Source organism: Cibotium barometz, chromosome 21, assembly GCF_041138505.1.
Source record: "Cibotium barometz isolate CiBa-2024 chromosome 21, ASM4113850v1, whole genome shotgun sequence".
In the NCBI taxonomy this organism is placed as follows: Eukaryota; Viridiplantae; Streptophyta; class Polypodiopsida; order Cyatheales; family Cibotiaceae; genus Cibotium; species Cibotium barometz.
The window spans coordinates 37905652-37919417 of NC_141066.1; the positions used below are offsets into that span (position 1 = coordinate 37905652).

At 43.2% G+C, this 13766-nt stretch overlaps 1 protein-coding gene across 1 annotated transcript in view; it reads left to right on the plus strand.

The window, feature by feature from the left end:
* The window catches only part of LOC147627154 (UDP-galactose/UDP-glucose transporter 5-like), a 71418-nt gene that overhangs the window by 41170 nt on the left and 16482 nt on the right, over positions 1-13766 (plus strand). Inside the window, exon 7 of the mRNA XM_086815777.1 lies at positions 1012-1091. Within this exon, the coding sequence (XP_086671903.1) occupies positions 1012-1091 (80 nt within the window). The remainder of the gene's footprint in view (positions 1-1011; positions 1092-13766) is intronic.

Below are 13766 nucleotides of genomic sequence, written 5' to 3' on the forward strand. Positions count from 1 at the left end.
GACAGATGGGCCCGTAAAGGTTAAAGAATGGATTTTGGGCAAGATTCCGAATGGGCCGGATAATCCAGAATATTCAATTTTCTTTCATTTTGTCAGGTGGAGTGGCGTATCTGGTTAACTAGGAATGCCTTCATATTTGATGCGAAAGTTGGTATTACAGCTCACATAGGTCGTATAAAAGGCTACTATTGTGGCAAGTCTCTTCCTTGTGGTCTATGAGCTGTAGCACAATGCCGAGGAATGAGATAAAACAGGGTTGGGGAAGGCTTGTTACAGGCCTGCATTTGCAAGTTGGCTGTTTAGAAGCTGGCCAAACTGCTCACAGCATGCTTTTGGGTTATATATATACAAGTGATAAAGTTTGAACCTCAATGCTTTACCTGTCTTGTTCACACTTGCTGTCTGGCCCACCTATTGTGGGCTCCCTGCTTGGACAGTCTGACCTGCCTGATTCCTGGACACTATCTGACGTGCTGGTTGCACAGGTGCTGTCCGGCCTGCCTTGCGTGTGTGAAACCCCTTGGTCCTTGGCCAGCCCATCCCTGATGGAGACTTCCTGCCCTTGTCCAGATGCCCCAAACTTGTTTTACCTGAACACTATTTGGAGCATGGTGTACATGAATAACATGCAATGTCCTGTATACTCTCCCCAGTGGTGACAATCTCTTCTTCACATGGCAAATTGCATAGAAGATAATCGCTTTGCAGGAGATGTTTCTTGAGGCTGCAAACTAGAACCTCTTGGGAGAAACTGTTGCATAAAAACCAGGTTTCATATGCACGCAATACACCACATAGAAGCATGAAATGGTAGTGTCTATATGTGCGTGCATGCCCGTATGTCTGTCTACATGCTTATTCGACCATGTAGGCATGTGCATTGAGTATGCCCATTCACAAAATGTAAGATTATATTTTTGTATGCCTAGTTATGAGGATTAGCTACCTGTTTGGATGTAATATTCTACCAACATTAAAGCTAAATACTCCTATTTTTGTATTTGGTAACAGGCCAGTAGTGAGGTATCTCCTTATGCAGCAGGAACGGAGAGCACTGTATGGGGCTACCTACTGATGATGGGATATCTTGGGTAATGTTCTACACACGTCAAGCGCATACAAGAATTGAATTAAGAAGAAAAAAAATAGAGCCTTGATGTTTCACTGATGTCCTAAGAGCTATTAGGTTTGAACATGGTAGCCTTTAGTCCTGTACTTTAGAAATGTGTCCACTCTATACACGAAATGCTTCTTCTTTTAAGTTTGTAAACGTTTTCGTAAAGTTTCATTCATCAACAAGGCTCCTAACAGATCTCCCTCCACCTATACTTGTTTATCCCTACCCCTTAGCCTTAAAGAGACGATATAATGTGTCGTGCATGCAAAGGCATACATAAGCAAACCAAGCACCTTCCCAGACGGGCTAACTTATAACTATGTTGGCATCTACCCTAGGTTGAAGCACTGTAGTGCTTATAGATTCTCGCGTGGTGATGGCACCAACTCTCAGTGATGCCTGGCTGAGGAAGGGGCGGGGCGGGGGCGGGGGGGTGGGTGTCAAGGTTTCCTGAACAGGTATCCATTTCTTGAAGGCCTGTATAGAAGCCGTGCACACCGCATTTGTTCCCCTTGTTGCGCTATGATGTGCATAAATTCCTGGAACATGGCGTTTCTATCACCATTGGTAACTTGGCTTCTTGATGTAGTCACTGTTGAACAAACAGTTTCTTCAGGGGTCTGGTGTTTTCTCTCATCGTCTGAGTCTGTCATAGGGAGTGGTCAAGTTTTTCCCTGACCACAATAAAACCATCCACTATGTGTGTGGGAGACGTTTCCGGTCGCTTCCGGAAACAACCCGTCCTTTGTGGGATAGGAGTCACACCGGAATGGGAGTGCTACTGGTGTCTAAAAACCAACCACACAATGAATTTCTTTTTTCTCCTTCTTTTTCTTGGCTGAATCTCTTCACCAAAAGGCAAAGCTCTGATACTATTGTAACATGCGGAAGCTTAATGACATGATTATACTTTGATAAGGAATATTCAGCACCTTCGTTCTTGACGATCGCACAATGTAGCGGAGAGAGAGAGAGAGAGAGAGAGAGAGAGAGAGAGAGAGAGAGAGAGAGAGAGAGAAAGAAAGAAAGAAAGAGAGATAAGAGAGAGAGAGAGAGGTATTAAGTGTCTACTAAAGACCCAATGGGCCTATGAGATCAAAGTGATACAATAATGTCCATGGCATATCTCATCATGGAATGGAAAGACAAGTACACCCGATTGGGTCCCAAAGACCCTCTGAAGGGCCCCCGCCAAGGACTGGTGTATTTTCTTTATTGAATGATGAAAAAGAGTGACTTCTTGGAGATCTTCCTTGGCTGTAAATCTGCAGTCTAAAGATGACCTAATTCTGACCTTCAAGTTCAGCTCCCTTTGGCTGTCCTGGCCCTTGGTGTTCTTCAGCACTTTGTGAACAATGAGATGATTTAGATCTTGGACAAGCCCATGCTTATATAAGTCAAAAGGTGCTGGTTGGTTTGCTACAGCAGCCTGTCGGCCTGTTCTGATAATTCACAACTTGATTTAATCATCATAGAGACAGGCGCCTTTCACACATGGGCCATCAGGGCTGTTGCCCGCTGGCCGACTGGTGTCCGGCTGTCCAAAACCTGGCTGCTACTGAATGCCCCCAGGCTGGCTGACTGTGGCTCATGCCCTCCAAGGGCTGCCCGACTGGGCCTATGCCCTATAAGGGCTGGCCGGCTGTGGGGCTTGTGTGGGCCAAAGCCATGGCCCATGGGTTGCCCCAAAGTGGCCCAAGTGTAGGGCAGCATGGGTAAACCCATGCCCCTTCACTTCATGCTTTTCTACATGCATCTATATGCTCCCTAGGTGCCCTTGCATCTGGCTGCAAGCCTATCAATGCCCAAAACACTATGTCATCATTTCAGAGGGTGACTCATAGTATGGACTAGCGCTACTCCATGTGTTGATTGGCACACTGGACCATGACCATGGATGGGACTTGTACACCTGACCTTGGATGCTTAGAGTGGAATCTTGGCTGACTCGTCCCGGACTAGGGCTCACAAGGGGCCAGTTTACCACTCTAAGTACATAACGATATTCTTTGAATATCTGCTTAACAAATCAATAAGTTAACCCAATAATTGGTTATTGAATTGACTAAACAAAAACCTTTCATCATTTTTTTGCTTCTGGTAGTTAATTTACCGCGGCTATTCTTCCAGTTTTCGTGGATTAACCCTTACCGTGTGCGCCGCCCCATCTACAGAATACCCCACAGCTCTTTCGCTACAAGCAAATTGCATATCATAAAATGTCCACGTGGCATCCAAGTGCGGGATGCACGTGACATTTTATGATATGCAATTTGCTTGTAGCGAAAGAGCTGTGGGGTATTGTGTTTGGTGAAGACACACGCCCATCCACCATTCAGCGAGCTATACCTCTTGCCATGATAGCTGCTCAAAGAGAAACTTGGACAGATGCCAAAGTTGTAGTATCTCTCCTAATGCAGATCAAAGGAGGTGGGGTTTTCGGGATGCACATGCGATTGATAGCCTTGTCAATGAAAAAGGTCCATCATTCTATATATTCGGTCATGCATGACAACCATGAGTGCATGGGATACTTTGGAAGGGATGTATCAAACATGCAATGAGGCTTGAGCCATGTACTTGAAGAGACAACTGGATATTTTGTACATGGACGAGGGTGATTCCATGATTGAGCATCTCACCAAGTCAAGGATTTGAGTGAACAATTGCCGAATACTGATGAGGTTATACCAGACAGGCAGTTGGTCTCAACCACTTTGAACTCTTTGCTTCCTTCCTATCTCAATTTCCATACCTTTCTCAATCTCTTGATGAGAGGAGGTGCCAATCCTATAAGGTTTGATGAGTTAGTGGGATTGCTTTTGCAGAAAGGGCAGGCAAGAGCTAATCTTTCAAGTACCCATGGTGGAGATAAGGCATTTTCAGCCAAGGATAAGGGCAAAACCAACGCTTATGGGCATGGTGGGAAACCGTCCACTAGGTTAATTTTGGACAGCAGTCCTCTAGGGCTGATTTGTCAAGCAAAGATGATGCTTCTAAGTCCAAAAAGAAGGGGAAATGCTGTCACCATTTGGTCCACCCTTATGATTTGGATAGTGTCCAGTGAACCGGAACTTTTTTGTACAAAGGATGTGAACATGGAATTTTTCCAAGGTATAATTTGTTGCCAGGCACTCTGGAACTCATGTGGACTATGGTTTGACACATACATGGTATGATGTGCATAAGTTGTTAGACATTATCTCCTTCTGGCTTCCTGTTTGGTGTCCTATTTTAGCCTCTAGGGTTGACCATGTTATCTAGAGGGGCTGGTCACCCCTCACATATTTTTCCCATATTTTATCCCCACTTTATGGAGTCTTGGGCACTTTTTGCCTAGTCGTGAACTGGTCGGCTGCCTACTTATGGGCATATATATAGCCGGGCATACCCTCACTCTTTTTCATTGCTTAGCATTATTTGTTGCAGTCCCTCAAATACGAGGTCTTCTCCCCTCTTGCTCGGGACTTGTATTCTTGGTTGATGATATTGAGAGCAAGTTTCCACCTATGTTTCCTCTCCATCTTTCTCTCTCACTCTCTGAAAACGGAATCGTTCTCTAGGATAGCTTGTGGAACACTTGAGAAATTCAACACATAAATTCAATCATGAAAACACATGCTTTGCAGGTTTCAACAAAATCAAATAAATTGAACAAAAGCATAGCAAACATAGTAAACATAATACTTAGCTCCAAGACAAACATGCTGGGTGCAATCTTCCCCCCCCCCCCTTGTGTGTGGCCTTCCCCACACAAGAGTATTTTTATTAGCTTTTCACCAAAAATAGGCCATAGCCCCCAAAAATATACCAAGTGTGCTTTTAGAGAGCACGACACTCTTCCACAACAAAAATAGTGTGTCCAAAAATTGGGGCTAGGGTAAAGCCTTTAGGCTTTAATAAATTCAACATTATAAATGTATTTTTTTCAATGTATCAAAATGGAAAAATCAACTACTAAGGTTACAAGCTACGCTTGTAAAAATAAATATGATGCGCATAAGAAACATTCTCCTCGACATTATTCATCAATCCTCGCACCTGAAAATATAAGCCCAATTAATAATTAAATTAATCCCACAAATATTAAACAGGCACAAACCATCACCAACTCATGACTACCAGGCGTAAGTACCCCAGGAATCACCCTGCCATACAAACCTAACTGAAATAATCATAGACGGCCCCAAGCATAGTCATATACTGCACGTATTAATATTTATAGTGGTGTCACCCATGATATTAACCTAGCCGGCATGACGCAAGAGTAACCTAGGCGTCCCCAAATTACTCAAGAGGGAAAAATAATATTCTTAAAGAGGACTTAAAATATATTCTCATGACATCCCTCTTGCTTGAGTTTGCAATTGCCCTCAATTGCAGGTTTGCTGGGTTTGAAAAGAACGAAGGATCTCAGGATAAGCTCGGAAAAATTTCTCGGGCATCCATTTTGCATCTTCTTGAGGATGGTTTTTGAATGTCAAAAGATATTTGATGTATTGGTTCCCAGTTCTTGTTATTGTTGTCTCTTGATCAATAATAGCATCAGGAACTAAGACTTCTTCCTCTCCTTCAACAAGAGGTGGTTCCTCATAAATTGGGTGAGAAGGAAGTGTTCCTCGAAAGGGTTTCAAGAGATGAATATGGAAAGAGTTGTGGATATTCCAATTAGATGGCAACTCTAGTCTATAGGCCACATCGTTAATCTTTTCAATAATTTTAAATGGTCATAGTATCTAGGTGCAAGTTTAACTGCAGGGAATTTTTCCACACTCTTCAATCGTCTCTTCTCAATTCTCAAAAGTACATAATCACCTTTTTGGAATGAAAAATCTTTACGCTTCCTATTTGCTTGAAATGTATACTTCTCTTGAGCTCTTGCAATACAATCACGCACTTCAGATAAAATGCGATCAAAGTCTTGAGTATATTGGTCAGCAGCTTCAATCTTATGGGAGAGTCTAGTAGCCGGAATAGGCAAAGCTCTACCATAGATAATCTCAAATGGTGCTCGACCAGTAGCAGAATGAGGAGTATTATTATAAGCAAATTGGAGTAGATGTATGTACTTATCCCATGAACTAGGTTATTGGGAAACATAGGCTCTAAGCATATCCAAGATAGTGCTATTCGTGACTTCGGTCTGTCCATTTGATTTAGGATGAAAAGCCGTAGAAAAATTTAACTTAGTGCCTAATTTGAGAAAAGAGTAAGCCAAAAGTGACTACAAAATTTGGAATCTCTATCAGAAACTATCACTTTGGGTAGACCATGATGAACAAAGATTTGCTTGACAAATAGGGTCGCAGCTTGCTGAGAAGTCAGTGTCTTTTTACATGGAATGAAATAGGCTTGCTTACTAAACCTGTCCACTATTGTCCAAATCATGTCATGATGACTGGGATTCAGTGAGAGCTTCTCCGTGAGCCACCGATGGGCAGCAGTGGCTTTCATGAACATGCTTACATGTCAGATCATGGATTTCTGAGAGAAATCCTCATTACTGAAAGCAATATCAAATTGGGCAATAAAAGCAAGTGCCTTTGATGCATCATATTCTCCATGATATACGCCAAACTTCACAGATTTGTCTCGGGCTTTGAAGTCACGAGACTTTGATGCATGTGCTTGCATCTCAACATGTTTTGCTGCATGTTTGTCCATTGGGACAGCCCTTGTGACTGGTATCATTTTAGAAGCAAAAGGTGATGCATAAGGCATAGATACATGTGCCCTGTAAGCATGACGCAAGGCTGGCTCCTCAACATGCATTGGTGCATTTTCAGCCATAGCTTCTCTGTGTTTTTCTCTGGACAATAGGTAGGTGTGCACGGAGACATGGTGGACAGTGTGAATGGCATCTGTTTGGAAGTCAAAAAGGACTCAAGGTTTTATAATGGTCCCTTTTTCACAACCCCATGTGGGGGGAGGGGACAAAAGATTTTAAAAACCTTTAAAAACTTGATAATACCCTTTATGAAAGTAAACGTGGCCCATATGCTATTATTGGGGCCACATGTGTGCTTTTTCTAAGAAGGGACTGGCGGGCTGCTTTAGGCGCCTCTCTATTGGTACACATGCGCTGGGGCTTTTTTGCTCTCACACCTTGGAAAGGGGGCGAGCAGATGGCATGGCTGTAGGCGCCTCTTTTAGGGTGAAAAGCAGAGCACCTCTTTATGGCTGGACTGCACTTATAGCGCTGGACAACACTTACAGGCGGGCTGGCTGGATTGCAGAAAGTAGATGGCTGGGTGCGCCTATCTACTGGTGGAAAATTAGTGGGACTGCACATGTGCCTTGGCTTTCTCTTTCCCTCCCTGCTTGCTATGAAACGCCCAGCAGCATTGGTGCTTTTTGGAGGGGGCATGTTTTTGCAGAAGACAGGGGGCTGGTTTCTCTGGACATACAGGTGGCTAGGGGGCTGGTTTCTCTGGACATAAAGGCAGACAGGGGCTGGTTTTTTTTCATGAACATAGACATCATGTCGATGGCGTTTAACTGATGGAACTTTCAGCTTCTCTTTGCTTTGGTTCGGGATTGTTTTGGAAGGGTTTATGGATTTTTTTCGTGGCAGTACATGTGGCTACGAACATGAGCAATTCCGGGGTTGTTTTGAGACCCGTTGAGGGCTATCTCGAGACTGTTTATGGGCTGTTTTGCTTGGTTGCAAGTACACTGTGTACATGGGTTATTGGCTGCAAGTACAAGGTCACCTAGTTATGTTTCTTGGCATGGGAGCGATGCAAGCTCTCATGGGTGCAGACCCATGGAGCAGATTGCTTTGTTGCTGCCAGAAAGGAACAGAGGGACCTGCAGTTTTGGGCATACCTATGTAACATAGTTGTGGGGCAGAAATACAGCCAAACATATTCAGACATGGGCTTCATGTTGGGCTAGACTAGAACACTACACAGGGTATGTGATCTTGGAATCCGGTTCCTCCCTCTTCCTACTTGCTTTCATATTTAAGCATAAAAGCTTACCAATTGCAACTTGCAAGTAGAGTCGATGACAGCGGAAGTCTTCGCGATAGAAGTGCTTGGAGTGTTGAAATCTTCGATTTGTCACAATTCTTCGCGACAAAAGTCTTCAAGAGGATGAAGGGAACCATGGGAAAGCTTCCCCTATGGTTCAACTCGAGAAAGGAAGGCTGAAATTAGGGTTTTCAACAAAAAGGCCAAAAATTACAGTAAGAAAGAGAGCTGTTTTGTTGAATTTCAGTTATTGGGAGTGTGTAGGAGAGTGAATAGCACCCGGAAACACTCTTGGAAGCTTGGAAAACACCCTAGCAAGCTTGGATATGGTAGAAGGCGCCTACTTCTAGAGAAAGAAAGAAAGAAAGAAAGAAAGAGAGAGGGAAGAGTGAGGTGGTGAGTTGTCCACTCTAGGTGTCATGTAGATGCTATGTGGTGCAAGCTAGAACGGACACATGGCTGGTTACTCCCTTTGTACAAAGGGGATAAGGTCTGGGCGGTGGACATTGGGTTTTGTCCACCTCGAGACATCAGTGTGTGTGAACACCGGGCTGGTCATAAATTATAAGTGAGTTTTGGTCCTCTAAAACTTAATGAAGTGTGTAAACACTTATAAATCAGTGCTAATTCCTAAGGCTAGGTTTATGACCAATACTTACCACCTGTCACATGGCACATAACCATGTCAGTAAACAATTTTACTCACACGGTTCACGGGCAGGCGTCCCCTTACTCGGAACTACACATTGGTCAAGCAAGTATAAAAACAGCATGCAATTTCAATTACAAGCAAGTACATAAAGATGCTATGCAATGCAGCATTGGTATGGACAATCCCCGTTCATGTGACTATGCTCATGATGCCTCCATTTGCTATATAAGGAGGATTATTCCTGTGTATTTGCATCTCCTCTCTTAATGAAGCTTTTATGCTAGTAATGTTTATCTTTTACTATGCTTAATTTAGCTCTCTTCTCTAGTTGTAAGAGAATAATGGTTCTTATTTATGACTAGAGAGAGCTTTCTTAGTGAGCTTGGATAATTGAGAGGTGTTGAGAGTTCTAATCTCATCTCAAGGTCGATTTTGGATCCACTCTCTCAATTGGTGAACCCGACGTGAAGCAAACAGCTCAAGTAACATGGTAGCATTCTATTGAATTTATTTTTCCTGTTCTTTTTGCTTATTTGATCAAATTTGATTCATATTTCTTATTTTGATCAAGAGATTCTATCTATTGAAACCCTATCATGTTCATGCTAATTTTCCTTTAACTCTCTTTTCTCACATCAATAGAACAAAAAAATCATCTTCTTTGATTGATGTGTATGCCTCTACTATAGATGGCTTTTCAAATTCCTTTTGTGTGTGTATTATCCATCCTTTGATGAGGTAAATGGGCTTTAATGGTTCTAAATGATCAACATACGAGGGAGAATTAACCTTGGGTTGTAGGGCTCTTCAAGGAAAATGTTGATGCTTTTCTTTTGTTGTGTGTTCATGGACACTTTTTTTTGCAGTGATGCCTTCTTTGAAGCTTCTGTCTTCTTCTCGTGACATGGTGAATGGTTTGGTGGTTTTTCCTAACCTCAGTTTTATCATTCATGGGATACTCTCATTGAAGGTAGCCAAATTGGGTCATAGCTGTTGGTTCGGGGAGGATACCTGTAGCACAACACTAATGCATACACACCGAGATAAAAACACAAGAGAGAGAGAGAGAGTGTGTGTGTGAGGTGCTGGAAAGTGTGTACTTGATAATAATAAGATGTGCAAGTACAAGTACAATATAACCTAGGGCTAAGTGCCCAACACACATAAGTGTGTTCACACGGGGAAAAAACCTATGTCCAGTCATAGGGAAAAAATGCTTGTGAGTAGGCCTGTTCACACTAGAACTTCCTGGAGAACCAGATGGTCAACAAACCCCCTTGAAGTGAACAGTGTGAACGGAAACAGGGTGTAGCAGACTATCCCGGTAGTGGCTGTAAGCTCAAAGCTTTGCGGAAAGGTTCAAACTTTTCTCGCGAAAGAGGCTTCGTAAACCCATCTGCTACATTGGTATGTGTAGGCACATAAGCCAAGTCAATCTCTCCTGCATGGAGCCTTTCCCTGACATAATGATAGTGAGTGAACCTTAATATGCTTTGTGCGGGCATGAAAAACTGGGTTTCGTGCGACTGTCAAAGCACTATGACTGTTAGTATAAATGGTGGTAGGGGCAACACCAAGATCGACTAATAGGCGTCGTAGCCAAACACATTCCACAATAGCTATAAATGTTGCCTTGTATTTAGCTTCGTAGCTAGAAGTGGCCATTGTAGGCTGCTTCTTACTGAGCCATGAAACGCATGAGTCACCAAGAAGAAAATAGTTACCACTGGTTGACACCCTTGTGTCATAGCATCCTTCCCAATCACTGTCTGTGTATGCCTACAAGCATAATGTAGAAGACGTGCCATAGAATAAGGCAAAGTTTGATGTGTCTTTAAGATATCTGAAAACACGTTTAGATGCTTGCCAATGCATAGTGCTTGGACAATGCATGAACTTGCTCAACTGGGAAACAACATACTGAATATCCAAACGAGTAGAGTAAGTAAATGAGGCATCCCATAGCCTGTTGATAGGTGGCAACATCAAATGGCTCTCCACAATGCTCAAGTGACAGCTTTAAACCTGGTTCCATAGGAGTGGAAACAGACTTACAATCTGACATTTGAAACCGCTCAAGGAGTTGCTCATCATATCTCTTTTGAGATAGCATAATACTCCCCCTCAACTGAGACAAACTGCATGTCCAATTAGTAATGCAAATGCCCCATATCTGTGACATCAAATGCATGCTATAAATCAGCTTTGCTGAAATATCACCCTCTTCAGGACCAGTAATGAACATGTCATCAACATAAAGAATGAGGATGAGTACAGTGTCCCCAATGTGGCGGACATAAAGTGTACTCCAATTGAACTGTTCTAAAACCCTTTGGCAGTCAAGTATGCATGAATCTTTTGGTACCAAGCATGAGGAGCCTGATTCAGGCCATATACTGCTTTATGTAAGTGGCATACCTTGTGTTTTGCACCCTTTTGAACAAAGCCAGGAGGCTGAGATACATACACTTCCTCCTATAAATCACCATTCAAGAAGGTGGTTTTGATATCCAACTGATGTACATGCCATCCTCTTTGTGCAGCCAATGCTATAACTGCACGTACAGTGATCATATGTGAAGTGGGAGCAAAAGTCTCCTCGTAGTCAATATGCCCTCACGCTGGGCATACCCTTTGGCAACCAATCTATCCTTATGGCAATTGATAGAACCATCAGGCTTACGCTTTAGCTTGAAGACCCATTTTGTGCTAATGGCACGCTTACCAGGAGGCAAGTCACATAATTCCCATGTACCATTCCTGTCAATGGAGTCTAACTCCGATTGCATAGCTGCAACCCAATTGTCATCCTCCAATGCATCAACATGAGAAAGAGGCTCCTCATTACATGCGGTGGCAACAAGAGCTGTATGTACTAAATGTGCATGGCGAGAGGCAGCACGTGTACGACTTGGCATAAAAGAAGACTGTTTGCTATCACGCAAAGTCTCAACCAGCCATCTAGGAACAGTCTTTGACTTCCTAGTATCTGTATCTTCCTTTGCCAATACATCTCCCAACATATCCTGATCAATTTGAGGCATTTCAGGATCGATTTGGGGCAAATTTGGCTGCTGATTTTCAGTAGGCATAGGTGGCTATTGATGGCTGTTTTGTCCATGAAAGAAGGGGCTGAGATGCATACTCATCAAAGATAACATCCCTGTATACAATGATCTTACCCGTAGGAGGCACATAGAGTCGGTATCCCTTGCTCTCACTGCTATAGCTAGCAAAAATGCATTTGATTGCCTTTGTATCAAGTTTATGTCTCATATGAGTCACCACTAGAATCTTCCCATTCCATGCCTCATAGGCAGTCATAGATTTCAAGACTTTGATGGGGCAACGGTTAAGCACATAATTTGCACACGCAACCGCTTCAAGCAAAAACTTACTAGGCAGATCCTTGCTCTTGAGCATGCAATGTACCATCTCCATGTATGATTACATCTCTATGCAACTCCATTCTGCTGAGGAGTATAGGGGGTAGTACATTGATGGGAAATACCATGTAACTGCATGGAAAATGTGAACTCATTTGACAAATATTCCCCCCCTCGATCTAGACGTAATGTGACAAGCTTGTGACCACAAGCATTTTCAGCCATGGGACGGAAATCTTTGAGAGCTGCAAATGCACTTGACTTCACCTTCAAACCATACACCAACAGAAATGAGTGTAATCGTCAATGAAAGTAATGAAATACAGATGTCCTCCAAAAGATGGAGCCCTCATAGGGCCACAAAGATCACTATGAATGAGCTGTAATGGGCGGACAGCCCTCATAGTACCATCTGTAGGAAAGGAATTCCTGTGCATCTTTCCAAAAATGCATCCCTCACATACATGCTTGACTGGAATCTGCATAGGAGGAAGCTCATGCACCATATTTTACTTCTGCAAGTGTACAAGAGATGGGAAATTCAAGTGACCAAACCGAGCATGCCATAACTCAGTGTCACTCAACACACGTGAAGTAGAAGCAACCATAGCATCATGAGAGTGTGTACTCCTGTCATACATATCAAGCTTATACAAGCCATTGCCCAATGTCCCAGAAAGTGCAAGAGAATCTGTGTCTCTTCTGTCATACACTGAGCAACAATGGTCCGAGAATTGAACTTTAAACCCAGATAATGCAAGAGCTGAAACAGATAAGATTCTTCTTAATGCCTGGCACATACGAAGTGTCACAGAGAGTAAAACTGTCTCCATTACAAGCTGTTAGCTCCACACTGCGGATGCCTTTAATGACATAAGAGGCATCATTAGCACACATGACTATGCCAACTGGAGGAGAATCTTGCAATGTAGCAAATAGTGACCTGCATGAAGTGATGTGCTTAGAAGCACCATTGTTAAAGTACCAATCACTAGCTGAAATAGACATAGAAGAAGGAGGCAAACTGCATGTGACGACCAATGCATATCCCTCATGGGCAAAGTTGGCCTCTTCCTTAGTGTCCATTGTAGCAGCCAAGCCCTGCTGCTGCTGCTTCTTCTCACTTTCAATCCTCTTTCTGCACTCATCAATAAGATGACCAGGCTTCCTGCGATAGTTGCATCTCTTCTTCTTCTTGGTGTCACTCTCCTTGGAGGAGGTCGAATCTGAATGGACTAGTGGTTTGCCCTTAGGCTTACCACTGGATGAAGCCCCAGATTTACCTTTATGGCGATCAAAGGCACCGAATGCTTGATCCGCAGAAAGCATAGTAGATCTGTTTGATCGAGACTGCTCTTCCTGCAATAAGAGAGCCACTAACTCATCGAAGGTGTACAAATTCGGATTACCCTTCGTGAGTAGGCGAAGAGTGGTGGCAAATGCGTGGTAGGACTCTGGCAACCCTTGAAGTACAGTAGATACAAGTGAACTATCTGGAATGATCTTATCAATGTTGATGAGCTGCTCCCTGAGACCCTTGATGTGGGTGAGATATTTGTCCATAGAATCACCCTCATCCGTATGCTCAGTATCAATCTTCTTTCGAAGATAGGCTACACGAGCCTCATTGCGAACCT